This window comes from Zophobas morio, unplaced genomic scaffold, assembly GCF_036711695.1.
Source record: "Zophobas morio isolate AGI-343-1 ecotype UQ-CSIRO unplaced genomic scaffold, CSIRO_AGI_Zmor_V1 ptg000002l, whole genome shotgun sequence".
Taxonomy (NCBI): domain Eukaryota; kingdom Metazoa; phylum Arthropoda; class Insecta; order Coleoptera; family Tenebrionidae; genus Zophobas; species Zophobas morio.
In genome coordinates this window covers 1,304,545-1,331,310 of record NW_026972107.1, presented here as the reverse complement: position 1 = coordinate 1,331,310, position 26,766 = coordinate 1,304,545, and the positions used below count along the sequence as shown (strand labels likewise).

The 26,766-nt window shown below is 34.5% G+C and overlaps 5 protein-coding genes across 5 annotated transcripts; 4 read left to right on the top strand and 1 right to left on the bottom strand.

Annotated features, from left to right (window-relative positions):
* Positions 1-15: 15 nt before the first annotated feature.
* LOC135123864 (cytochrome c oxidase assembly factor 6 homolog) lies at positions 16-868 on the top strand. The gene is made up of 3 exons (XM_064048742.1): positions 16-101; positions 450-669; positions 771-868. Exons 2-3 carry the CDS (start codon positions 452-454, stop codon positions 844-846), a joined length of 294 nt encoding a protein of 97 aa, XP_063904812.1. The 5' UTR covers positions 16-101; positions 450-451; the 3' UTR covers positions 847-868.
* On the bottom strand, positions 860-1,457 carry LOC135123857 (N-alpha-acetyltransferase 38, NatC auxiliary subunit). Its single transcript, XM_064048735.1, has 2 exons — positions 1,274-1,457; positions 860-1,225 (listed from the first exon to the last, which is right to left on the bottom strand). Exons 1-2 carry the CDS (start codon positions 1,361-1,363, stop codon positions 917-919), a joined length of 399 nt encoding a protein of 132 aa, XP_063904805.1. The 5' UTR covers positions 1,364-1,457; the 3' UTR covers positions 860-916.
* Positions 1,453-8,683, top strand: LOC135123819 (atypical kinase COQ8B, mitochondrial-like). The gene is made up of 7 exons (XM_064048698.1): positions 1,453-1,527; positions 1,614-1,857; positions 1,944-2,197; positions 2,243-2,459; positions 2,623-3,111; positions 3,160-3,515; positions 8,307-8,683. The coding sequence occupies exons 2-7, from the start codon at positions 1,620-1,622 to the stop codon at positions 8,580-8,582; spliced, it is 1,830 nt and encodes a 609-aa protein (XP_063904768.1). The 5' UTR covers positions 1,453-1,527; positions 1,614-1,619; the 3' UTR covers positions 8,583-8,683.
* A 45-nt stretch (positions 8,684-8,728) lies between these two features.
* Positions 8,729-10,651, top strand: LOC135123849 (uncharacterized). Its single transcript, XM_064048729.1, has 2 exons — positions 8,729-8,807; positions 9,307-10,651. The coding sequence occupies exons 1-2, from the start codon at positions 8,769-8,771 to the stop codon at positions 9,949-9,951; spliced, it is 684 nt and encodes a 227-aa protein (XP_063904799.1). The 5' UTR covers positions 8,729-8,768; the 3' UTR covers positions 9,952-10,651.
* Positions 10,652-15,691: 5,040 nt separating this feature from the next.
* Positions 15,692-26,199, top strand: LOC135123793 (kielin/chordin-like protein). Its single transcript, XM_064048673.1, has 5 exons — positions 15,692-15,835; positions 24,098-24,242; positions 24,299-24,679; positions 25,701-25,879; positions 25,942-26,199. The coding sequence occupies exons 2-5, from the start codon at positions 24,104-24,106 to the stop codon at positions 26,050-26,052; spliced, it is 810 nt and encodes a 269-aa protein (XP_063904743.1). The 5' UTR covers positions 15,692-15,835; positions 24,098-24,103; the 3' UTR covers positions 26,053-26,199.
* Positions 26,200-26,766: the final 567 nt, after the last annotated feature.

Genomic DNA, 26,766 nt, shown 5'->3' with positions numbered 1-26,766 from the left:
AGGGACTTTTAGGTTATTCGCTCCGAGGTGCTGTCAATTTTTTTTCTTTCTGAAAAGAAACCCCGGCTTGAAAAATCGCCCTTCCGAGACTAACACGACAGGTAAAGGTCGCGCTACGGCCCCCATTGATCGCCCCCCTACTCACCCACATCTGATTTCCCAAATCCAAATCAAACTCGATCTAAACATAACCTAACTCTTGGTGGATTGGTACGCATGAGCGACAGCGCGAATTTCGAAACCGACGCGTGACTTGCGGCAGCCCCCATAACTTCGGGCGCATTTATGTATTTATAGCCCGCCCGATTTATTAACGCCACTTCTCTTATAACTGTCAACGCACGTTTATTTTTAGACGCCAAAATATAAAATATTTTGTGTTATTTTTAAACAGGATATATCTTATTCGATCCAAGTTTTTGCCAAATTCTAATTTATTTTATATTCAGTCATGTCTTTTCCGACGAAGGAAGAGCGCCACTTGTGCTGGGGCGCGCGCGACCAGTACTGGGAGTGCCTGGAAAAAAACGGAATCAAAGACAACGACAACGGGGGTCTGTGCAAAGAACTGAGGAAAGTGTTCGAGAAGTCGTGCTCGGCGCAATGGGTCAAACACTTCGACAGGAGGAGGAGCTACCTGCAGTACAAGGAGCGGATCGAGAAACACGGGTATGAACCGCTTGACGAACGAAGCCAAGAACAATAACTTAGTAGCTAGTTTTGTAAATAGTAGCAATAAATGTTTTTTCTGAGGGTTTTTTTCATTGCAGAATCCCCAACAAAACCCCCGAAGACTTGAAAATGTCTGCGAAGAGACGGGTTTATCACGAAATCGCTTGTTTGTAAAGTGAAAAATTAGTGACACTATTCGTTGTTTTTATTTAACTTTGAACCCTAGTTAACACACTTAAAATAACTACGTAACGTCTTCAGGACTAATGTCTTTGGTTAATGGGGTACACAAGTCTTCAGAATTGTACTGGTTTTGGTCGATTGAAACAGTCTGTATGTGTTTGCCTGGAACCATGACCAGTCCCAGCATTCGGGGCTCCTCGATCGTGCCGTCGGTGTCCTCAGCGGGCAAGTATTCAGTGCACGACCCCAAAATCACATTAGCATCTCTATCGGTGCACAAAAACACACCCACGAGAACCCGCCCGTCGAACATCTGTATACGAAGCGATTTATTCAGCCAACTACGCAGCTTCACGGCACCCGGGGACATCTACAAACCCAAAATTAAAACAAGCTTTGGGGCTCGAAAGGGTCTTACGTTGAGGGGCTTCTGGGGTTTGTCTTCCGCTAGTTCGGGTTCGGTTTCTTCGGGTTCGGCTTCCGCTGACGCGCTTGCCTCATCGCTCATTTTAAACCGACTGTGTCTGTTGTTGTAGTATTTCTACACAACGAAAAAATAATATTTATTATAACCTATTAGCGTTGACAGCTGTCATCTGTCTTTTTTTAACCTCACTTTTGCGTGGGTGTTGCAAAATTTTGTTCTTAAATGCAATTTTCGGACTCGAATAGGTACGTAGAGCACGCTGGATGATTTATGGCTTTTAACACCGTCCACTAATGTTTCAAATTTAGCTTTGTGCATTTTTATTTCCTAGTCTGTAATGTCTCGTACAAGCGATATTTTGGGAATAATTCGCGGTTTACAGCTGGTGGCTGAGACAGGGATTAAATTACAATCGACAGAACTGAGCCGCGTTTGGGCGAACTCGAACTGTCGCGTTTTGCTTCAAGATTGTGTCAACTCGAACAATGCCTCAAACATTGTGTTCGAGAGTGCAGACCGCGTTGCCACAGTCTGCCATGGTGTCAAAGAGTATGCGGCAAACGCATCTGCTAAAGGTGAGTTCTAACGCGATGACTAATGTTTATGTGGTGCACCATATAAGGTCGGTGCAAGATCTGGTTACTGATTGTTTACTCTGTAGAGAGGTATAAGCAAAATTTAAGTGATGGGAGACCTGTGAAGGAAAGGGAACCCAGTGGGCGGCAATTCGGCATTAAATTAACCCAAAGTGACCAGGAATTGCTGCGGAAATTAGACATGGAACACCAGGAAAAACTAAAAAAGGTGGAGCGTGAGGAAAGACGGAAAAAGGCGGACGCAGCCAAAGAAAAAGAACGCCTTGACGAAGCGCAAAGCAGTGGGAGTCAAGTGACAGCTGCTAAAGGAAAACTGAAGGTACTTCAAACGTTAAAAAAACCCCAAATAGCGTTCTTTTTTTAGCTGAGCGAGCACTCGAAACAACGCAAAGTCCCGTCCTCGCGCATCGGACGCATGATTTCTTTTGGGGGCTTAGCGGCCGGACTGGGCTTCGGCACGGCCACGGAGTACGCAAAGAGGGCTTTCGGGTCGCGCGAAGCCGCCACCGCCGACGCCTCCACGCTCTTCCTCAACCCCAGGAACTTGGACTTAATTGTAGACACATTGTGTAAAGTCAGAGGTACTACTTTTGCATCAGTTGCGTCACGCTGACGTCACTAAACACGCCCACACGCCACGTGACGCGAACGTCAATTTTGACACGCGCGAGTGGCGCCAAATTCAAATTTAACCAAACAAACGTTTTAGTGCATGCTTTCTAAATCCGTGGGTTCTATTTTAAGGCGCCGCGCTAAAACTGGGACAACTTCTGAGTATCCAAGATGACAACATCATTAACCCCAACCTCGCCAAGGCCTTGGAGAGAGTGCGCAAATCCGCGGATTTCATGCCGAATTGGCAGGTGGAGCAAGTCATGGGGACGGAATTGGGCGAAAATTGGCGCGATCATTTTATCGAGTTTGAGGAGAAACCGTTCGCCGCTGCGTCCATAGGTCAGGTGCATTGTGGTCGAATCCAGGACGGGAGAGAGGTTGCGATAAAAATCCAATACCCGGGGGTGGCGAGAGGGATCGAGAGTGATATTGATAATTTAGGGGGGATAATGAAGTACTTTGATGTGTTTCCGAAGGGGATGTTCCTGGATAATTTGATGAAAGTGGCGAAGAGGGAGTTGGCGTGGGAGGTCGACTACAAGCGAGAGGCGGACTGTACGAGGAAATTCCGGGAGCTTTTGGCGCCTTATAGTGATTACTACGTACCTGACGTTATAGGTAAAATAGTGGCGCGAATCGACGTTAAAAGTACACTTTTTTGTTTAGATCATATATCCACGACACAGGTGTTCACGACCGAATTGCTTGACGGGATTCCCGTAGACCAGTGTTTCGATATGCCCGCAGAGGACCGTCGCTTCATCGCTGAAAAAATCATAGAACTTTGCCTTTTAGAGCTTCTGGAGTTTAAATATATGCAAACCGACCCCAACTGGGCTAACTTCTTATATAACCCCAAAAAGAAACAAATCATGCTTCTGGATTTCGGCGCTAGTCGCGAGTATTCGAAGGAGTTCATGGATAAGTACGTACGGATTTTGAAAGCGGCTTGCGACGCCGATAAGGAGACGGTCTTGACGGTGTCCAGAGAAATCGGGTTCCTTACGGGCTTCGAAAGCAAGGTAAAAGCATTGATTAAGTATATTATAGTTGCCTCCAGAATAACTATGGGTTATCATCAAACTATGAACACCAAATTAATTCAATATGAACATCTTCTTGCGTATTTTTTTTTATTAACAGTAGTCAAATCATTAAGTACATATTATCTTTGAAACTAAAATGCATTTTATCACAAATTGTTTACCACCATTTAAATATATACGATTTAGACATCAAGAAATAAATTTAAAATAGCAAAAATTAAATGTAGCAAACTTAAAACAGCCTTAAATGCGTCTTGTATGTACGTGCTTATCAATATGTAGGCATTTTAACGCACAGCAATAATCGTTCTTGATGAGTAATGACTGATGACTATTCTACTGTAACACAGTAAATCCTCGAAATCGAAAATTTAAAACATTGGAAAATTCAAATATGGGAAAGTTGTAAAATCGAGAAATCGAAACATAAAAAAATCAAAAAAACAAAAGTTGGAAAATCTAAAATTCAAAAACCGAAAGATCGAAAATTGGAAAATCGAAAAAAAAAATTGGACAATCGAAAATTTAAAAATTCCGAAAATTGAAAAATTGAAATATAGAAGAACTGAAACTCAAAAAATCGAAAAAAATTAATAATTTAAAAATTGAAAAGTTAAAATTGAGAAATCGAAAAACTGAAAAATCACAAAATTGAACGAAATATCCAAAAATTAGGAAATTAAAAAATTGAGAAACAGAAAAGTCAAAAAAGCAGAGTCGAAAAATCGCAAACTTAAAAAATCTTAAAATTGAAAAATCAAAAACCTGAATAATCGAAAAATTGAAGAACTGAAGAACTGAAAAATCGAAACTTTAGGAAGTGGAGAAATGGAACAAATGGAATGGAATGGAAAATGAAACATTGAAAAGTTAAAATATCCTAAAACTGAAAAATGGAGAAATCCAAACATCAAACATTCAAAAAAATAAAAATTTGAAAATCTAAAATTTAAAAATCGAAAAACTGAAAAATCAACGAATCGAGAAGTCGAAAATTTAAAAAATTGGAAAATTGAAATATCGGATAAATAAAAAATCGAAACATCGAAAAATCGAGAATCCGAGGAGCAAAAAATCGAAAAACCAACAAATCGAAAAATCGAAACATTGTAAAATTCAAAAATTGAGACATCGAGAAATCGAAAAATCAAAAGACAAAAAAATCGAGGAGGCGAACAATCGAGAAGTCGAAAAATCGAAAAATTGAGAAACCGAAATAGTCCAAAATCGAAAAATCGAAAACTTAAATATGGAAAAATTGATAAAGCGAGAGATTGAATAATCAAAACATCGAAACATCCGAATCTCAATAAATTGAGATCTCAAAAAATTTAAAAATTCGGAAATTTGAAGAATTAAAATATAGAAGTGGAAACTCGAGAAACCGAAAAATCTAGAAATTTAAAAATTAAAATATGGAAAAGTTGAAAAATTGAGAAATTGGAATATAAAACAATCGGAAAATTGAAAAATCTAAAGTATAAAAAACGAAAAACTGAAAATATAAAATTAAAAAATAGAAAAATTTAGAAGTCGAAAAATCAAAGAATCGAAGTATTGAAAAATATCAAAACTGAAAGAAATATCCAAAAATTGAGAAATCTAAAAACCAATAAAGCGAAGTCGAAAAATCGAAGAATTGAAGAACTGAAAAATCGAAACTTTGAGAAGAACTGAAAACTCAAAAAATCTAAAAAAATTAATAATTTAAAAATTGAAAAGTTAAAATTGAGAAATCGAAAAACTGAACAATCACAAAATTGAACGAAATATCCAAAAATTAGGAAATTAAAAAATTGAGAAACAGAAAAGTCAAAAAAGCAGAGTCGAAAAATCGCAAACTTAAAAAATCTAAAAATTGAAAAATCAAAAATCTGAATAATCGAAAAATTGAAGAACTGAAGAACTGAAAAATCGAAACTTTAGGAAGTGGAGAAATGGGAATATAAAAAAATAGATTAATTGAGAAATCCGAAAACTAGAAATTCAGAAACGCCAAATTTGAAAAATAAAAAAATATTAAGAAGAACTGAAAAATCGAAAAATCTAATATTTATAACATTGAAAAGTTAAAATATCCTAAAACTGAAAAATGGAGAAATCCAAACATCAAAAATTCAAAAAAATAAAAATTCGAAAATCTAAAATTTAAAAATCGAAAAACTGAAAAATCAACGAATCGAGAAGTAGAAAATTTAAAAAATTGGAAAATTGAAATATCGGATAAATCAAAAATCGAAACATCGAAAAATCGAGAAACCGAGGAGCAAAAAATCGAAAAACCAACAAATCGAAAAATCGAAACATTGTAAAATTCAAAAATTGAGACATCTAGAAACCGAAAAATCAAAAGACAAAAAAATCGAGGAGTCGAACAATCGAGAAGTCGAAAAATCGAAAAATTGAGAAACCGAAATAGGCCAAAATCGAAAAATCGAAAACTTAAATATGGAAAAACTGATAAAACGAGAGATCGAATAATCAAAACATCGAAACATCCGAATCTCAATAAATTGAGATCTCAAAAAATTTAAAAATTCGGAAATTTGAAGAATTAAAATATAGAAGTGAAAACTCGAGAAACCGAAAAATCTAGAAATTTAAAAATTAAAATATGGAAAAGTTGAAAAATTGAGAAATTGAAATATAAAACAATCGGAAAATTGAAAAATCTAAAGTATAAAAAACGAAAAACTGAAAATCCAAAAATAAAAAATAGAAAAATCTAGAAGTCGAAAAATCAAAGAATCGAAGTATTAAAAAATATCAAAACTGAAAGAAATATCCAAAAATTGAGAAATCTAAAAACCAATAAAGCGAAGTCGAAAAATCGAAGAATTGAAGAACTGAAAAGTCGAAACTTTGAGAAGTGGGAAAATCAAAAATAGATTAATTGAGAAATCAGAAAACTGAAAATTTAACGCAAAAATTTGAAAAATTGAAAAATTTAAATACTGAAGAACTGAAAAGTCAAAAATCGAGAAATCGAAAAATCTAAAATTTAAAACATTGAATAATTAAAATATCGCAAAATTGAAGAATCGAGAAATCCAATTCAATTTGAAAAATTGAAAAATCGGGACATTGAAAAATTGGAAAATCCAGAAATTGAAAAGCCCAAAAGAAAAAAATCGAAAAACCGAGAAATCCAAAAATCTAAACATCGAAAAATTCAAAAACTGAGACTTGGAGAAATCGAAAAATTGGAGGATCGAGAAATTGAGGAGTCGGAAGCCGAAAAGGAAAGTTAAAAATTGAAAAATTGAGAAATTGAACAATCAAAACCACGAAACATCTGAATTCGATAAATTGAGAGATTAAAAAATTGAATAATCGAAAAATTTTAAAAAAGAAAAACTGGAAAATCGAAAATTAAAATTAAAAAAATCGAAAGATAGATTGAAATATAGAAGAATTGAAAACTCGAGATATCGAAAAACCTAGAATTTTAAAAAAAAAATTCAAAAATCGAAAAGTCGAAAAATTGAAATATTGAAAAATCTCATAACTGAAAGAAATATTCAAAAAATTGAGAAATTAAAAAATTGGAAAATTGAGAAATCGAAAATCTAAAACAGCAAAATCGAAAAATCGTAATCTTAAAAAATCGAAAAATTGAAGAATTGAAGGTGTGAAAAATCGAAACTTTAGGAAGTCCAGAAATGGGCAAATAAAAAAAAAATACTTTAGAAATCGGCAAACTGAAAATTTAGAAACGTGAAAATTTGAAAAATTGAAAAATCGAAATATTTAAAAACCGTAAAATTGAAGAGGACAAAAATTGAGAAATCGTATCATTGAAACATCGAAAGATTGAGAAATCGAAAAATAAAAAAAATCGAGAAATAGAAAATTTGAAGAATGGAAGAATCGGAGAAACCCAAAATTGAAATATTGAAAAATTGAGAGATTTAAAGTTGAAAAATCGAGAAATCGACAAGCCGAAAAATTTCAGTAGCGTATTTATAAATCAGGACTATGCTACTAAAATTTAAATAACGTTATAAATTGTAAAATGTTGATTGTTTTCCAAAAATCTTGATGTCTAAGGTGAAAACTCGACACGGATGCACATTTTATTTATTTATTTATTTATTTATTTATTTTATCTTGTTTTCGAAATATAATAAACATTTCAAACAATGTCTGTAACTTATCTTAATGTAAATTATATTCATGTGGTTAACAAAATCAGATGTAATATTAGTGTGATTTTGACCTTATTCTAGATTTTATTACAGCAGAACGGCGTGTCCTTTTTAAATTTTAGAAGTTACGGAAACTAGTTCAAGAAACAATTAGTTATCTCGTATTTTTGAAACAAAATCTACCAAAACGTCGGATAACAGCAATTGATTTTCATAGAAACAAACAGTCTTCAAAGCAACCTTTAACAACTCGATATTACAAACATCCCTCTTAAGTTCTTCATGCGTTTTTTTCTGTCTTGTAATTATTTGTAATGTCAACGCTGAAAGTTTATGTCATTCTGTTATTTACTTTGAATGTATATTTTCATTTTGTGTTAATATTTTTGTAACACCGCGAATCAAAATTTTACTTAAAATCTTGTTTTACTTTAATCTTGTAAAACTAAACAATTATACCAGTTTAAAAACTCTTGGTAAGTTTCTGTCAGTCTTCAGATATAGTCAAATAAAAATAGGCGTCAAATTCATCTATAATATACTTAAACTTATACTTAAACAATGGTAAAAGCATAAACTGAGAAGTACATAATAACTGTAATTATGTAATTTGTTGCAGTTGATGGAGGACGCACACGTAGACGCAGTAATGATTCTAGGCGAAGTTTTCCGAAGTCATGAGCCCTATAACTTCTCCGGACAAGACATGACTGCCAGAATTCAAAACCTAGTTCCCACGATGGTCACGCACAGACTCTGTCCGCCCCCTGAAGAAGTCTATTCTCTACACAGAAAACTCTCAGGAATCTTCCTACTGTGTTCAAAGCTTAAAACATCTGTATCTTGCAGAGATAAATTCCTGACACTATATAGCAAATACACTAAATCGTTATAACGTACTAATTTTGTAACACCAAGTAGCTTTTTGTAACGAAAAAGGTTTCCAATAAATGTTACTGTTGTTGTTTTTGGGTTAATAAAATTTGCGATAAGTTATTAAGCGTTAAGGTCATTCTCGATTTCAATTACCTTTTGTTTCACGACTGCGATAATTCTAGGGAGTTTATTGAGAAAATTTGACATGTGGTGTTGTGTTGTGTTGGGTGTGGTGATGTGGAAGGTAAGAAAAGTTTAATTAATTTTAAATAACAACTGAGTTACTTTGTGGACTTAACTTAAGTAAGGTGCGCATTCACTGGATTACGGATGCCGCCATGACCTTCATGCTTTGCCGCTCCCGCGAAAAAGTCACGCTACTAAATCTCGGCATTATTAATTTGAATAGTGGCTGTTTACGCGACTAAATTTTCTTAATAGCCGCCATAACTCCATTCCTTCGCAATTCCGCTTTATTCACTTTCTCGAGCGCGCGTTCATGTAAATTTTTTAACAAAGACGCTTTCAAACATTTCCGTGATCCGAGCACAAAAATTCCGAATGAATATTTGACGATCAAAGACCGTAAAGAAAACAACTATCACATAAAAAAATCGATCGGACGACTTTCGCGTTTAATTTGCATGATGCCGGGAAGATGTTAGAAAAAGTGCGATTGAAATACATAATGAAATATTTGCAGAGCGCCGCCGGAATTACGAACTCAGTTTTTTTTTTTCTAGGTTTCTTCGAGCGAGGCGAAACTCGTCGATATTTTCAAGAGCGAAATCGAAGTTCTCGAAAACATGATTCGCTTATCGCTGCGTTCGGGCTTAGATTTAGTGGAGAATCACGTAAAAGAACTGGAAGAGAAAACTTCCGAGATAAGAAATGAAGCGATTAATTTGATAGAAGAGCACGGGTTTAGCGCACTCGAAAATTTGGAAGTTTACACTGAGGCGTTCGCCGCTAGGGAAAAAAACGGGAGTCGGTGTGCCGAGGGGTTGGAGACGACTATATCGAGGACTCAAGACCGAGGGGTTAATAAGCTCAAGACGTCGAACGTGTTTGCGAAAATCCAGACTTTGGTGACCAAGTCGCTGCCAATCATGCTGAAGTTTCAGAATGCTACTTTCGAAATGAGAGAAGTGGCAAAAGGTTGCGCCTACGCCGACGACGACGAATGCGTGTCCAAGGCCGTGGAAACCGTGGAGAACCTAAAGGAAGTGACGCCGTCGCTGATCCAAACCGTGATCAATCGATTGGAGATGCAGATTAAGATTGTGGAAGCCGAGCTGGTCTCCGAGGTGCAGAAGGTCGTGAACGGGGTTGTGGAGGAGCACAGCGACGTGCTCTTCGACTTCATCCAGTGCATAATCCAAGTTTAAATTTATCCCGTTTTTATTAGCCGGCGAAAGTTGGAAATGAGTAATAAGTTTGCGAAGTTTGGGCAGAGCTGGAAAAATAATAAACTAAATAAAAGCATCAGGAACGAGAGGGTTTAAGCCGCAAAGAAACATTAAAGCTTTCTGTGTCGGGGCTTAATGTCCGATGTAGAGCTTTAAATCCTAATTAAGCATTAAAAGTCAGACACTCTGTTTTTGCAGCACTTGCCTAGGGACTTGACAAAAGCATTTCGGTTATAAAACGTAGCAGTTGGGCCTCTTGTGTATTGTCGGCCGTCTTTCACGGTTTCCATCAGTATAATGTCACGGAACTTTATTACCGACCCTTCTCGGCCCGGCCATTAAGCCATGACATAGATACCCTTAAAATCTGCCAGCTTCACAAGTTTTTTCCCTCGCAAGCCTGAAACAGAACCGTACTAGGAATTTTATTGACGATTATCGGACCGTGTTGACCCTGCGCTATAAAAAAGGGTTGCCTAAAATCTTATTTCGATTTCAATTTGGCGAAATTTTATTCACCAGTTTTAATTGGTTCGAGACTCTAAAGTTTTTTTTCAGAAAAGTGAAATTGTGACTAATTCGTGACGACCTGGTTAATTGTGACACGCGCCCCCAAGTACCGCAAACTTCACTCCTCTACAGTCAATTTGTGTCATAAATAAAACAACTTTTGTATTGTTGTGTTTTTTCCCTAAAGCATGAGCTTTCCCGACATCATACACTTAATTTCTTGCCCCATAAACATTCCGCAGCCCATTCTGGAACAAAAGTTCCTCGACTATATTGGACCGAGTTCCTCCGAACTTGCAAAGGACTGCAGAACAGCCCCGTAGCTACGGGGGGGCAAGAGGGGGCTGAGCCCCCCCTAGCAGTTGTGGTTGCCCCCCTGGAAGACTTATACATTATAAATTTCAAATTAGTAATAAAATTTCAATATAATGCCGATTGCCGAAGCATATTAACTGGCCCCACCCGCCCCACCTTTATTTTCGTACAGGGTATATTATTTGGCAATATCACCTTACCGTTGATGTTGACCGTATAAAAAAATGAACATGTCACATTTTATTCCATAGCCTACTATGTAGGTACTTGAGAAAAGTCAAAAATATTATATGGATTTTCTAAAAATTGAGCTTTTATTGAAGTGGACAAAAAATAGACAAAAAATTCTGAGATGTAGATCTCGATGAGCTTAATCAAAAAACATAAGGTCTTGATGGTCCCAGACCAAGATTTTTCAAAAATTCGGTTCCAAAGTCGACATTTAAAAATTTCTGAAAAATTACATTTCTTTTGGCGGCTCTGGAAAAATTGTACGAATTTTCGAAAAAATAAAACCAAAAAAAAAACATTTGGAGATCGAAATCAATAAAAAGATCCCTTCTGCTAGTTTTCGAAAATGCGTGGGAAAAGTCAATTTTTTTTTATAGATTTTCAAAAATTGAACTTTTGTTGAAATTGGCTGAAAATCTACAAAAAATTCTGAGATGTAGATCTCGACGAGTTTAGTCAAAAAACATCAGGTCTTGCTGCTATTCGGTTTCCAAGTCGAATTTTTAAAATTTCTCAAAAATTATACTCCTATTTCTTTTGACGATTCTAGAAAAATTTTACAAATTTTCGATCAAATAAAACCAAAAACAACATCTGAAGATTGAAATAAATAAAAGAATGACTTTCTGTAATTTTTGGAAATGCTAAGAAAAGTCATAATTTATTTAGTTTTCAAAAATTGAGCTTTTGTTAGAGTTGACAAAAAATTCTGAAATATAGATCTCGATGAGCTTAATCGAAAAACATGTTCATGCTCCCGGAGCAAAATTTACGAAATATTGGGTTCTACCTAAAATTTCTAAAAAATCTCAAAAGTGACTTAAAAAAAAGTTATTTCTTTATGCGATTGTGGAAAAATTCGACGAAATATCAAAAAAATAAAACCAAAAATAACATCTGTAGATCGAAATCAATAAAGAGATCCCTTTTGCTAATTTTCGAAGATGCTTGGGAAAAGTCAAAAAATGTATATGGATTTTCAAAAATTGAGCTTTTGTTGAAATTAACAAAAAATCAACAAAAAATTCCGAGATGTAGATCTCGATGAGCTTAATCCAAAAACATATGGTCTTGATGGTCCCAGACCAAGATTTTCGAAAAATTCGGTTTCAAAGTAGACATTTCAAAATTTCTCAAAAATTACATTTCTTTTGGCGGCTTTGGAAAAATTGTACAAATTTTCGAGAAAATAAAACCAAAAACAACATTTGGAGATCGAAATCGATAAAGAGATCCCTTTTGCTAATTTTCGAAAACGGTTGGGAAAAGTCATAAACATTTTATAGATTTTCAAAAATTTAGCTTTTGTTGAAGTTGACTAAAAATCCACAAAAAAATCTGAAATGTTGATCTCGACGAGCTCAATCAAAAAACACAAGGTCTAGATGGTCCCAGATCAAGATTTTCGAAACATTCGGTTTCAAAGTTCAAAAATTACATTTCGTTTGGCGATTGCTGAAAAATTTTACGACTTTTCAACCAAATAAAACCAAAAACAACATCTGGAGATCGAAATCAATAAAGGAATCCCTTTTGATAATCTCGAACGTGTTTGAAAAAAGTCAAAAATTTGATGCAGGTTTTCAAAAATTGCCATATTTCTTCCATCGATTCTGGAAAAATTGTAAGAATTTTCAAAAAAATTGAATCCAAAAGGATTTTTGGAAATCGAGATGAACAAAGGAGTCTCTTTTGATAATTTTTAAAAATGCTTGGGAAAAGTCAAAAATTTTATATGGGTTTTCAAAAATTGAACTTTCGTAAAAGTTGACAAAAAATTCTGAAATATAGATTTGGACGAGCTTAAAAAAACATGACAGGTTCATGGTTCCCGATCAAAATTTTCGAAATACTCGGTTTCGAGCTCGAATTTTCAAAATTTCTCAAAAATTACCATATTTCTTTTGGCGATTGTGGAAAAATTGTACGCATTTTCGAAAAAACAACCAAAAACAACATCTGGAGATCGAAATCAATAAAGGAATCCCTTTTGGTAATCTCGAACGTGCTTGAAAAAAAGTCAAAAATTTGATACAGGTTCTCAAAAATTGCCATATTTCTCCCGTCGATTCTGGAAAAAATGTAAGAATTTTCAAAAAAATTGAAACCAAAACGATTTCTGGAAATCGAGATGAACAAAGGAGTCTCTTTTGATAATTTTTAAAAATGCTTGGGAAAAGTCAAAAATTATATATGGGTTTTCAAAAATTGAACTTTCGTAAAAGTTGACAAAAAATTCTGAAATATAGATTTGGACGAGCTTAAAAAAACATGACAGGTTCATGGTTCCCGATCAAAATTTTCGAAATACTCGGTTTCGAGCTCGAATTTTCAAAATTTCTCAAAAATTACCATATTTCTTTTGGCGATTGTGGAAAAATTGTACGCATTTTCGAAAAAACAACCAAAAACAACATCTGGAGATCGAAATCAATAAAGGAATCCCTTTTGGTAATCTCGAACGTGCTTGAAAAAAAGTCAAAAATTTGACACAGGTTCTCAAAAATTGCCATATTTCTCCCGTCGATTCTGGAAAAAATGTAAGAATTTTCAAAAAAATTGAAACCAAAACGATTTCTGGAAATCGAGATGAACAAAGGAGTCTCTTTTGATAATTTTTAAAAATGCTTGGGAAAAGTCAAAAATTTTATATGGGTTTTCAAAAATTGAACTTTCGTAAAAGTTGACAAAAAATTCTGAAATATAGATTTGGACGAGCTTAAAAAAACATGACAGGTTCATGGTTCCCGATCAAAATTTTCGAAATACTCGGTTTCGAGCTCGAATTTTCAAAATTTCTCAAAAATTACCATATTTCTTTTGGCGATTGTGGAAAAATTGTACGCATTTTCGGAAAAACAACCAAAAACAACATCTGGAGATCGAAATCAATAAAGGAATCCCTTTTGGTAATCTCGAACGTGCTTGAAAAAAAGTCAAAAATTTGATACAGGTTCTCAAAAATTGCCATATTTCTCCCGTCGATTCTGGAAAAAATGTAAGAATTTTCAAAAAAATTGAAACCAAAACGATTTCTGGAAATCGAGATGAACAAAGGAGTCTCTTTTGATAATTTTTAAAAATGCTTGGGAAAAGTCAAAAATTATATATGGGTTTTCAAAAATTGAACTTTCGTAAAAGTTGACAAAAAATTCTGAAATATAGATTTGGACGAGCTTAAAAATACATGACAGGTTCATGGTTCCCGATCAAAATTTTCGAAATACTCGGTTTCGAGCTCGAATTTTCAAAATTTCTCAAAAATTACCATATTTCTTTTGGCGATTGTGGAAAAATTGTACGCATTTTCGAAAAAACAACCAAAAACAACATCTGGAGATCGAAATTAATAAAGGAATCCCTTTTGGTAATCTCGAACGTGCTTGAAAAAAAGTCAAAAATTTGATACAGGTTCTCAAAAATTGCCATATTTCTCCCGTCGATTCTGCAAAAAATGTAAGAATTTTCAAAAAAATTGAATCCAAAACGATTTTTGGAAGAAATCGAGATGAACAAAGGAATTCTTTTGGTAATTTTCGAAAATTCTTGGGAAAAGTCAAAATTTGTATATGGGTTTCCAAAAATTGAGCTTTTGTTAAAGTTGACAAAAAATTCTGAAATACACATCTCGACGAGTTTAAAAAAACATGACGAGTTCATGGTTCCGTACCAAAATTTTCGAAATATTTGGTTTCGAAGTCGGATTTTTAAAATATGTACTAAACATGCAAAAAAATAAACTCAAACAAATTGGATGTTACCTATATGGTCACTACACAAATTTTTGGATGCAGTACAGCTGTTTATGAATCTACATTCTCTGTTTAACCAGCATTTTAACCAAGTACCGTACTAATTTTTTGGACTTCGACAGGTTTTTACGAAAATTTAGCGCAAAAAATCGACGTTTCCACTTATTTTAATGTTCTTTCAAATATAAAAACTCAGAAAAAATAAAGTAGTTATCTGAGTGTATTATTAAAATATAAATATTTACATGAAGCCCCCTCTGTCGACAAACTTGCCCTCCCTGAATAAGTTTTCTAGCTACGGGGCTGCTGCAGAAGCGCTTCTCCCAGTCCCAGTCCCCATCGATTAGGGCCAAAGTGGCCGCAGTCAAAAAAAATCCTTAATACCTCCTCCTAATAGAAACTTCTCATTACTCTTTCGTCGTGACGGTTCTGACGCGACTGATTTATGTCTAATTCCATACTGACCCGGCACAAAAATGGAGCTTTTATACCTCATAATAAAATTTATACGCTCCAGTTGGCCGATTTTATAAAACTCCGGCGCATTTCATAAAATAACCTTTGACAAATAGTTGAAGCGATAAGTTTATTTGCGTCTACGGTCTTTGATAAGTTTAATCGAGTTCTTTTCAGTCGACGAATTGATCAATTTATCAAAAAAAAAAAACTCAGAGTCGGTTGAATAAATAAAAAAAATAAATCTAGTGACGACTAGACGACATCAATCCCCTTTTATGGTCTGGATAGAGTCAAAAAAGCCCTCTGTTCAAAAACAAAAAACCTTGCAACCTCCCGGCCCCCGAGTTTTGATGGCTTCGCTCCCCGGAGTTATCTACTTCCAGCGACAGAGTTTATCAGAAGTTATTTCTGTGTTTGAAGCGTTTGGTCGATAGACGAATATAGAGACTGCGCGGCTGCCAGTTTTGCGTGCTATTGGTCAAGTTAGCATTCACACACCGACCATCTGGTTGTCGGGGTTCCAGCAGCAGTTATCTTGAGAATTTTGTGACGTCGTCATGTACACTTGCTGCACGACCCTCCACTAACAACAACGCGTAAGTAGCCGGAAGAATTTCGAGCTATTTTTAGTTCTTTGTTTGGGGATTTTTCGGTCGTGTTGGTGGATGGCACCCGCTGGCACGATTTTTGAAATTTTTGATTGTCCGCGCTGTATGTGGTTTTGGTATCACAATGTGCCACAAATTGTCTATTATGTCGTTAGTACAAACAAACAACGTAATAAAATTTTATTGTCCGGGACTAATTAGGGTATTGTGTGTATAATTACAAAAATATTTTCTTGATGGTGTGTTGGTATTGCGGAGTCATTGGCTTATTTTTTTGTTAAACGTTTATAAATTGGTTTATTTTGTGTGACGAAACGAAATCACGAAATTGGTTTTGCGGTTTCCTGTGGATATTATTTCGCAGCTGAATTACACCGAAGCTAATTCTTATGGAAATATTCTATTTGCATTGTGTTAATCGGACTGAACATTTTCAACACCTCGGCTATTGTCTGGCAATATTTAATCTTTCAACTTTGGCAGGGGTGTTATTTATATTATGTGTGGTATTTTGCGGATTTCGGAAAATGGGGAACGAGATTTATAGCCCCGGGACTAAATTAAAGCGCCGAAATATAAATTACTTTGGTATAATGTCGTATTTGGGAGTCATTTTTACACACTTTTTTTGTAAAAAATCGACTAATAACTTCATAATGGAACGAATTCACACCACCTACGCGTCCCAGAAGGGAAAATTAATTTCATGCTTAAGTAATAAATGTGCTGCTAGACTAAACTGTGCATTTGGCCGCCTTCCAATGTTTATGCAGCAAATACTAACATTATGAAACACCTGAAAAAAATTACCAGACGACGTTGTTTCACATTCCTGATTTTTTTACACACACGACAGTTTGCTTTGTCTTCAGCTGACGCAGCGGTTGAAGCACCTTTAAACAAAATATAAAGCGCCAGCTCGACAAATTAAAATTCGCGATGTTCAAACATAAATATCGAAGAAATTACCGAGTCCTTTAAGCTGCGCAACTTCGCTTTTGTGCATATTTTAGCGGGCGAAGTTGTTATTAATATTTACTTTTATTCATAAGGGCTCTGGCAAAAATTCCCCTCTATGAATATTTGACGACTGATAAAAATACTCCGGGACAAAAACTTCTGAAGCGGAAACTTTGGTCTTTTACCCTCACAAAATTCCAATTAATATCGCACCCTCTCATTTCATCAAAATTGATGAAACTTCCAGAAGTAATTTTCGAAGAATTAGGTCTCGTAATGAGTGTATTAAATTAAATTTTGTTGTTAGATAGATCTCGTCGGGCCGTAATTTTCGGATATGTTTCCGGAAAGTGAATTTAGCGAGGAAGGTTTTATTTATTTTATTATTTCTCGCGTTTTTGTCAAGGAAGTGTGTCGAGACAACTTCTTTTCTTTTTTTGTCTGGGTTTTTAATTTTTTATCCCCTTTTTACTGTCGCATTTTATGGCGTATTTTTGTTTCTTGTGTGTTTCTACCTGTCAATTTTGTGCTCTTTTTTGTCGTATTTTTATAGCTATTTTTTTTGTCAATTTTTTATGTCTCATTTTTTCGTGTTTTATTTAGTCACTTTCGTTTCTTCGCATCGTTTTTTGCCACTTTTCCGGCGTATTTTGGTATTGGTTTTTTCGTCGAGATTTTATCTTCGCCTTTTTATTGTCACCTTCTTTTTATGACTTTTTTCTCTTTTCCTTCTGGTTCTTTGTATTTTTTGTGTGGTATTTTTTATGACCTTCTTTTATCAGGTTTTTTTGTCTGTTCTGTATCGCCTGTTCTTTCGCTTCTTTTTAAATCTTTTTTTGCCTTCGTTTGAGTCTTTCTTTGGTTACTTTTTGTCTTTTTTCATTGCATTTTTTCTTAACTTCTATTGTATTTATTTTTATTGCCTTATTCGTGCGTCCGTTTTTTTATTGCCGTTTCTTTGTTTCTTTTTTGTTACCTTTTGGTATTGATCTATTCGCAGTTTTTTTGCCTGTGTTGTTTCGCTTCTTGTTTGCTATTGGTTTTTTCGTCTATTTGTCTCCTTTCATCGTCTTTTTCTTGTCTTTTTTTTTTACTGCCTTTTTTTGTTGTCATCTTTTTTAATGACGTTTTCATTGCCATTTTTTTCTCTTTTCCTTGTGTTTTTCCTTTTTTGATAGGTTTTTTTGTTTGTTTTTTACTTTTTTTTTTAATTTCTTTTTTATTGTTTTTTTTTGTTTTGTTTGTCGTCTATTTTTCGTAATTTCTTGGACCAAAAAAACTTTTTTCAGCCTTTTTTTATGGCAGTTTTTTTTGTCGGATTTTTCGTCTGTTTTTTTGTCCGCTTTTTTGGCGTTTTTTTTGCTGGAGTTTTTTTTTAGTTTTCTCTTTCGCTTTTTTCGTTTTTGCTTTGCTTTTTTTTATTCTTTTTTATATTTTTTGTTGCCTTTTTTAATTGTCACCTTTCTTGTCGTCAATTTTTTCTGAATTTTTTTGAACTTATTCTTGTGGTGTTTTATTGTCTTTTGTTGCTGTTTATTGTCTAGTTTCTGGTTTCTTTTTTTATCATATTTTCTTTCGTTCCTTTTTTTATAACTTTTTTCTCTTTTCTTAGTCGTTTTTTATCTTTTTAAGCGCCTTTTTTGTTGGCTTTTTTTATACTGTTTTTGTGTCTTTTTTTCTTGCTTTTTTGTCCCTGTTTCTTCATGGTGATTTTTGTCAATTTTTTATGTCTGATTTTTTCGTATTTTATTTGGTCACTTTTTGGACTTTTTACTTTCATAGTTTTATTTAATGACGGTTTCATTGCCATTTTTTTGTCTTTTTCTTGTGTTTTTCTCTTTTTTGATGGATTTGTTTCCTTCTTTACATTTTTTAATTTCTCTTTTTTCGAGTTTTTTTTACGTTTTCGTATATCGAGTTCTTCTTGTCTCTATTTATCACCGTTTTTTTTTTTCCGAATTTTTTTTCGGTCTTCGTCCTTTTTTATCTCCTTTGTTAATGAAACTTTTTTGTCTTCTTTTCATCAATATTTTTTTATATTTTGTGTCCCCTTTTTTATGATATTTTTTATTCCACTTTTTTGTTTCTTCATCTTTTTCTTCCCTTATTTTTCCATTGTCGTTGCCCTGTTTTATCTCTTTTCTTCAGCATGTTTTGTTCTTTTCATTGTCGATTTTGTTTGCCTCTTTTTTATTGCCTTTTCTTCAGTTTTAGTTTTACCACTTTTTTCGCGCGTTGTTTTCTGGCTCTTTTTATATCGCGCTTTTTTAGCCTCTTCTTTGTGACATCTTCTTTCGCTTTTTCTGCTTTTGTTTTGTTTATTTTGGTCCTTTTTTATATAGTTGTTTTTTGTTACCTTTTTTATTGTCACCTTTCTCGCCGTTTCTTATGTACAAATTTTTGGTGTTTTATTTAGTCAATTTTGTTTTCCGAAATTGTTTGGCATCTCTTTTACCGCCTTATTTTTGTCGCTTTTTTTTGTCGTTTTTTCTGGTCTTTTGTTGTTATTTATGGTCTAGTTTTTTTTTTTGACTTCTTTTTGTTATCTTTCTTTCCGTCCCTTTTTTAGCATTTCTTTGGTCCCCATTTCTTAATAGTACTTTTTTATAGTTTTTTTTCCTCTTTTTTATCATCTTTTCTTCCACTTGTTCTTTTTTATTTTTCTTCTTTCCCCTTTGTGTCATTTTTATCGCCTTTTTTGTCGCCTTTTTTCCGCCCCATTTATGTCCGATTTTCCTTGGTTTTTATCAAGTTTTTTCTGTCTCTTTTTTGATCACTTATTCTTTTGTTTTAATAGTTTTCCTTGCCATTTTTCTCTGTTTTTTGTGTTGCCTTTTCAAAGACGTTTTTTTTTTTGTTTCTTTTTTATTGCATTTTCTTTCATTTCTTTTTTATTGTTTTTTGTGTTGTGTTTGTCGTCTATTTTTCGTTATTTCTTGGACTTTTTTCCAGTCTTTTTTTGTGGCAGTTTTTTTTGTCGGAATTTTCGTCTGTTTTTAGTCCGCTTTTTTCGCGTTTTTTTTTTCCTGGAGTTTTTTTTAGCCTTCTTTTTCGCTTTTGCTTTGCTTTTTTTGATTCTTTTTTATATTTTTTGTCGCCGTGGTGTTTTATTCTCTTTTGTTGTTGTTTATTGTCTAGTTTTTCGGTTTCTTTTTATCATATTTTCTTTCGTTCCTTTTTTTATTTTTTCTCTTTCTTTAGTCGTTCTTTATCTTTTAATCGCCTTTTTTGTTGACATTTCTTATGCTGTTTTTGTGTCTTTTTTCTTGTTTTTTGTCCCCGTTTCTTCATGGTATTTTTTCGTGTTTTATTTAGTCACTTTTTGGACTTTTTGCTTTCATAGTTTGATTTAATGACGGTTTCATTGCCATTTTTTTTCTTTTCCTTGTGTTTTTCTCTTTTTTGGTAGGTTTTTGTTTCCTATTTTACATTTTTTAATTTCTCTTTTTTTGAGTTTTATACGTTTTCGTATATCGAGTTCTTCTTGTCTCCTTTTATCACCGTTTTTTTTCCGAAATTTTTTTCGGTCTTCGCCCTTTTTTATCTCCTTTGTTAATGAAGTTTTTTTGTCTTCTTTTCATCAATATTTTTTATGATATTTTTATTCCACCATTTTTTGTGTTTTTTCATTTTTTTCTTCCCTTATTTTTCCATTGTCGTTGCCCTGTTTCTTTTCATTGCCTTTTTTGTCTCCCCTTTTTACGGAGTTTTTCTTGTGGTTTTTCTTTGTCGATTTTGTTTGCCTCTTTTTTATTTCCTTTTTTTCAGTTTTAGTTTTATCACTTTTTCGCGCATTGTTTTTTGGCTCTTTTTATATCGCGCTTTTTTAGCGTCTTCTGTGTGACATCTTCTCTCGCTTTTTCTGCTTTTGTTTTGTTTATTTTGGTCCTTTTTTCGTTGTTTTTTTTTTGTTACTTTTTTTATTGTCACCTTTCTCGCCGTTTCTTATGTACAAATTTTTGGTGTTTTATTTAGTCAATTTTGTTTTCCGAAATTGTTTGGCATCTCTTTTACCGCCTTATTTTTGTTGTTATTTGTGGTCTAGTTTTTTTTGACTTTTTTTTGTTATCCTTCTTTCCATCCTTTTTTTAGCATTTTTTTCTTTTCTTAGTCGGTTTTTTAATCCTTTTTTAATCGCCTTTTCGCGGATTTTGGTATGACACTTTTTTGCGTTTTTTGTCTCTTTTTCTGTTTTTTTTTGTCCCCATTTCTTATAGTACTTTTTTATAGTTTTTTTTTTGCCTATTTTTTATCATCTTTTCTTCCACTTGTTCTTTTTTGTTTTTCTTCTTTCCCCTTTGTGTCATTTTTATCGCCTTTTTTGTCGCCTTTTTTCCGCCTCTTTTATGTCCTATTTTCCTTGGTTTTTATCAAGTTTTTTCTGTCTCTTTTTTGATCACTTATTCTTTTGTTTTTTAATAGTTTTCTTTGCCATTTTTCTCTGTTTATTCTGTTGCCTTTTCAAAGACGTTTTTTTTTGTTTCTTTTTTATTGCAATTTCTTTCATTACTTTTTTATTGTTTTTTGTGTTGTGTTTGTCGTCTATTTTTCTTTGTTTCTTGGACTTTTTTCCAGCTTTTTTAATGGCAGTTTTGTTTGTCGGATTTTTCGTCTGTTTTTAGTCCGCTTTTTTCGTTTTTGCTTTGCTTTTTTTTTATTCTTTTTTATATTTTTTGTCGACGTGGTGTTTTATTGTCTTTTGTTGTTGTTTATTGTCTAGTTTTTTGGTTTCTTTTTATATTTTATATTTTCGTTCCTTTTTTTATTTTTTCTCTTTCCTTAGTCGTTCTTTATCTTTTAATCGCCTTTTTTGTTGACAATTTTTTATGCTGTTTTTGTGTCTTTTTTCTTGTTTTTTGTCCCCGTTTCTTCATGGTATTTTTTTGTCAATTTGTCACATTTTTTCGTGTTTTATTTAGTCACTTTTTGGACTTTTTGCTTTCACAGTTTTATTTAATGACGGTCTCATTGCCATTTTTTTTCTTTTCTTTGTGTTTTTCTCTTATTTGGTAGGTTTTTGTTTCTTTTTTTACATTTTTTAATTTCTTTTTTTTGAGTTTTATACGTTTTCGTATATCGAGTTCTTCTTGTCTCTTTTTATCAAGTTTTTTTGTCTTCTTTTCATCAATATTTTTTATGATATTTTTTATTCCACCATTTTTTGTGTTTTTTCAACTTTTTCTTCCATTATTTTTACATTGTCGTTGCCCTGTTTTATCCCTTTTCTTCGGCATTTTTTGTTCTTTTCATTGCCTTTTTTGTCTCCCCTTTTTACGGAGTTTTTCTTGTGGCTTTTCTTTGTCGATTTTGTTTGCTTCATTTTTATTGCCTTTTCTTCAGTTTTAGTTTCTTTTTTATATCGCGCTTTTTTAGCCTCTTCTTTGTGACATCTTCTTTCGCTTTTTCTGCTTTTGTTTTATTTATTTTGGTCCTTTTTTATATCGTTGTTTTTTGTTACCTTTTTTAATGTCACCTTTCTCGCCGTTTCTTATGTACCAATTTTTGGTATTTTATTTAATCAATTTTGTTTTGTTGAAATTGTTTAGCATCTCTTTTACCGCCTTATTTTTGTCGTTTTTTCTGGTCTTTTGTTGTTATTTATGGTCTAGTTTTTTTTTTGGCTTCTTTTTGTTATCTTTCCTTCCGTCCCTTTTTTAGCATTTTTTTTTGTAGTACTTTTTTATAGTTTTTTTGCCTCTTTTTTTATCATCTTTTCTTCCACTTGTTCTTTTTTATTTTTCTTCTTTCCCGTTGTGTCATTTTTATCGCCTTTTTTCCACCTCTTTTATGTCCTATTTTACTTGGTTTTTATCAAGTTTTTTCTCTCTTTTTTTTTGATCACTTATTCTTTTGTTTTTTAATAGTTTTCCTTGCCGTTTTTCTCTGTTTTTTTGTTGCCTTTTTAAACGGCGAGTTTTTTGCTTCTTTTTTATTGCATTTTTTTTCATTTCTTTTTTATTGTTTTTTGTGTTGTGTTTGTCGTTGTTTCTTGGAATTTTTTGCTACCTTTTTGTCATTTTTTAGTCGGATTTTTTATTTCTTTTTTTTGTCGTTTTTTTTTTCTTTAGCCTCTTCTTCATGATATCTTCTTTCGCTTTTTTGAATCTTTTTTGTATCGTTTTTTTTTCGTCTTTTTTATTGTCACCTTTCTTGTCATTTTTCATGTAGCATTTTTTTGTGAAACCTTTTTTTTTCAATTAGTGTGACTAGTACTTTCTCTAGTGTTTTTACTCTACAGAGTGTATTACGAAAAAGTAAATTCCAAAAACCAAATTTTATAATTTTTCAGAGAATCAGTATTTGTTGGATTTAACAAAACCATGCTGATTAGGATTAATTATGCTGGATACAAAACGGGAAATAAAGTAATAAAAATATGTTTTAAAACGCCCACCCACCCTGTTTCTATTTCAGTGATTCATTTAATCTGGTTTGAATGAAAGGTGGATCTTATGGTGTACAGAAATAAAGTCATTACATTCAGAACAAAGCGGTTGGGCGGGGCTAGTACCTGCTAAGATAAGACTGATTTTGGTAAATGTACAATATTAAGAGTAGTCTAGTCACTTAATTGAAGAGGAGGTGGGTGGGTGGGGCTATTGCTTTCTAATAAAAGAATGTGTAAAAAAAATTAAACTTATCTCTCCTCACCCACCCGTTCTCATTTTGTTCTTCTGAAATAAGAAATAAATCTTATAGCACATAGCATAACGATTAGCTTTTTTCTTTTCATTTTTAAGAGTCTACGATCTATTAGTTCCCATTCTCACTCTACAAAATAACATATAAGTAACCCCGCCCACCCACCCAGCCTCCACTTCAGGGAATCATTTCATCAGGTTTGATTGAAAGGTGGATTGTATATTTTTGGAAATTTTACTCAACAAAAAAACCATGACTAAATTTCATGAAAAGTAGTCTTTAAATAAATTTGTTTAGCATTGTTTAAACAGTATAAATTATCTTCGCCGATTGCCACTACTCAACCCACAAAGCCATCTTTTGCACAATAACCGCAACAAATCACAAAATATGACTTTTGCATAAACACGGAAGATGTGGTTGGCGCAATAAAACCGCCGTTAAACCGCCACTTTACGACTTTATAAAAGACGTAAAAAGCCACACACAGCACTAGTTTCAGCCCCACTTACTCATTATTGTTGTATTAATATACCTACACTCCTAATGGTCGCCAACTTCCTTTCCCCGAACAATGCCAATGAAACCGATATTGTAATGACTTCATCGAACGACTTTTCCTCTCACTGAAATTGATTAACGTTCCAGTGAAATATGGCCAAGCTCGTACTGACAGCATGGCTGGCGATGAGCTTCTCCCTCGCCGCCGCCTGGCACCCCCGCGAGAACGAACTGGACAGCCACGAGACCACCCACCACCCTAACCCAAAGTCGCCCGCGAGCGAACTCCACGGTAAATAGCTCTCTCCGCCAATTTACGTAATTTTTCCCGCATAATCCCGTTTCCAGACGAGGTGGATATCCTGAAGCTGATGAACGTATCGGCAAAGGATCAGGGCGTGTCCCTCGTCGAAGGGCCGATTTCGAAATTCCCCGCTTACAAATTCCGCCTCCCTTACGGGAACGTGCCTTTGCCGAACTCCACAGTTGTAACGTCGGCAATGAGCGCTCCCGAAGGATTCACCGTCGTCTTCCTCTTCCGCCAGCAGAAAAACAACTTGGGTACGCTGATTTCGGTTAACTCGCCGGGAAGACTGACGCCTTGGTTTCAGTTAAATTCCAACTCGAAAATGGGTGTACTTATGCTTAAATACAGGGTGGAATCATCGCCGAAACTCAGACAAATGGATTGGGAATTGCCCAAACACCATCGCAAATCACCTCTAGCCGGTAAGTCTGCTAATACCTCGACGCGGGGCTTTATAAGCCCCCCGGAATTTAATGTAGTGTGGTTTAGTGTTTGGATAGGGCCGCTATTAACGTAAAAGCGTCTTAAAAGCTCCATGCAAATGTGGATGCGGAGGTCGGCCTTTGATGGAAAAATCTGAATATTTTCGCAATTTGCTGCGTGGGGCGATGGAGCGGCGAGGACGCTTCATTAAGACCGAGATAAAAGAAACGCAGTCGGTGATTTTCGAACGCAACCCACTATACACCGACTCGAGAAAAATCGCAAAATATTCAAAACAATTAAACTTTTAATTGATTCGGAGTTAGGCGACCCGGGCAAGAGCTGATCATTAGCGACGATTTGTCGGAGCCAGATTTTAATTAACTGAATTATCCGCACAAAGGCGTGTTTATTTGCTCTAATCCATTTCGACGGCTGTAAATAAGACGGAAAAATAACTGAAAAGGAAACGCTTCCATATTTTATTCTCGCAATTTCCTCTGTTTTGTAAGAAGCGAGCATTCGATTTCCTGCATCCGTACGACTATGAATTATTCGTTGTCTTTGCATTAAAGCGTTCAACAATCGAATCGAACACCCGGAGTTTACTAATCGGGGGAAATCTTGTAAACCGCAAACTCATTTAACGGTGACCGCGTCGCCAATATAACAATATAAATGCAAATGTTCCCTCTTGATTCACCCTCGACGTTTGTCTCAAAGGACCGATACGAACTCCGGGAGAATCTTCAACGATTATTAGGGAGGGAGGCTAAATGCCGATGCGGCTCAAGCAAAGGAATGAAACGTAATAAACATTTCTCCCTCATCGATTATTGCTTGATCACAGCTGACGCCTCGCGAGATTTTCGCAACCCAAAACCCAGTCTTTATAATTAGTGTTCCGGACTCGCCCCGTTTCAAGTTTCGCGATCCGAACTTCGGTCCGGTGTTTATTTTCCGTGTTAGTTAACTAAACGCGTTTATTTTTCTCTCTTTCACCCGGTGTATCGATTGCAGCGTGGACGTGGCTCTCAGTTAGCGTGGATTTCACCACCGGTATCGTCCGTCTCGATCTTGATTGTCAGCCCAGCCGATTCGAATCTCTCACTCCGGGAAATGACCAAAGCCATATCAGCATCCCACAGGACTCGCTTGTTTACTTTCGACAAGAGCCGGGCAGAAAGAAAAAGTTTCTGGTGAGTTTATCGACGATTCCGGGGGTCCGAGGACCTCCTAATGGATTATCCTTTTGTTGCAGGGATCGATGCAAGTGGCCAAAGTTCTTCCGTACGTTCAGCAGGAGCGGCTCTGGACCTGTGTGGAGATCGGCTCCAACCTGGCCCCCGAAATCCGCAAACCTCTTTTGTAATGTTGAGACTATTGTTGCACGAAGATTGTGATATTAGATTCAACGCCAACGAAAGGCAACTTATTTTCAAAGAGCATAGTATTACCGGTTTATTTATTATTGAGTGGCGACGACCACCATTGAGGACATTAATAAAAATTACTTTAACTCTGGTCTTTCATTATTACTATTACCATTGTTTAAGTTTATTATAGTTGGACAACCTATACGGACAATCACTTTCCCATGTAGAAAAGAATGAATATACATTTTACATCTCACTCGCTTCACTATGAAGTGGCGGTACCTTACGAAAGGAGGTAAAAAAAGTCTGTGAGCACGTGATGTCGATAAGGTAGTAAACGGACGTATTAATCAGTACGTTGTACAGGGAGCAGTCACAAAATAAGCAAACGTGCGTGTTGAAGACTTTACATATATGTAATCTATGTATATGTAGTGCATACCTGTTTCATGTGTGTGGTAGCACGTATATTTGCACAAAAACAAATAAAGGTTAAGGAAATAAAAATTTAATATTATCGCGATATATTATCCATAAACTGCATGCCTAACAAATATGCGTCCCTTCGTCCACTTTAAAGGCACGAAATTAAACGACCACCACTTTAATTAATAAGTAACAAGTCATTTAATTTGCCTCCAGAATAACTATGAGTTATCATCAAACTATGAACACCAAATTAATTCAATATGAACATCTTCTTACGTATT

Excerpts from the sequence above, each read along its gene's own strand:
- LOC135123864 (XM_064048742.1), top strand. The coding sequence starts at position 452 with ATGTCTTTTCCGACGAAGGAAGAGCGCCACTTGTGCTGGGGCGCGCGC. Across the intron at positions 670-770 it reads GAGCGGATCGAGAAACACGG|AATCCCCAACAAAACCCCCG; the intron begins GTATGAACCGCT and ends TTTTCATTGCAG.
- LOC135123857 (XM_064048735.1), bottom strand. The coding sequence starts at position 1,363 with ATGAGCGATGAGGCAAGCGCGTCAGCGGAAGCCGAACCCGAAGAAACC. Across the intron at positions 1,226-1,273 it reads AACCCCAGAAGCCCCTCAAC|ATGTCCCCGGGTGCCGTGAA; the intron begins GTAAGACCCTTT and ends TTGGGTTTGTAG.
- LOC135123819 (XM_064048698.1), top strand. The coding sequence starts at position 1,620 with ATGTCTCGTACAAGCGATATTTTGGGAATAATTCGCGGTTTACAGCTG. Across the intron at positions 2,460-2,622 it reads CACATTGTGTAAAGTCAGAG|GCGCCGCGCTAAAACTGGGA; the intron begins GTACTACTTTTG and ends TTCTATTTTAAG. Across the intron at positions 3,112-3,159 it reads CTACGTACCTGACGTTATAG|ATCATATATCCACGACACAG; the intron begins GTAAAATAGTGG and ends TTTTTTGTTTAG.
- LOC135123849 (XM_064048729.1), top strand. The coding sequence starts at position 8,769 with ATGTGGTGTTGTGTTGTGTTGGGTGTGGTGATGTGGAAG. Across the intron at positions 8,808-9,306 it reads TGGGTGTGGTGATGTGGAAG|GTTTCTTCGAGCGAGGCGAA; the intron begins GTAAGAAAAGTT and ends TTTTTTTTCTAG.
- LOC135123793 (XM_064048673.1), top strand. The coding sequence starts at position 24,104 with ATGGCCAAGCTCGTACTGACAGCATGGCTGGCGATGAGCTTCTCCCTC. Across the intron at positions 24,243-24,298 it reads GCCCGCGAGCGAACTCCACG|ACGAGGTGGATATCCTGAAG; the intron begins GTAAATAGCTCT and ends TCCCGTTTCCAG. Across the intron at positions 25,880-25,941 it reads GCAGAAAGAAAAAGTTTCTG|GGATCGATGCAAGTGGCCAA; the intron begins GTGAGTTTATCG and ends CTTTTGTTGCAG.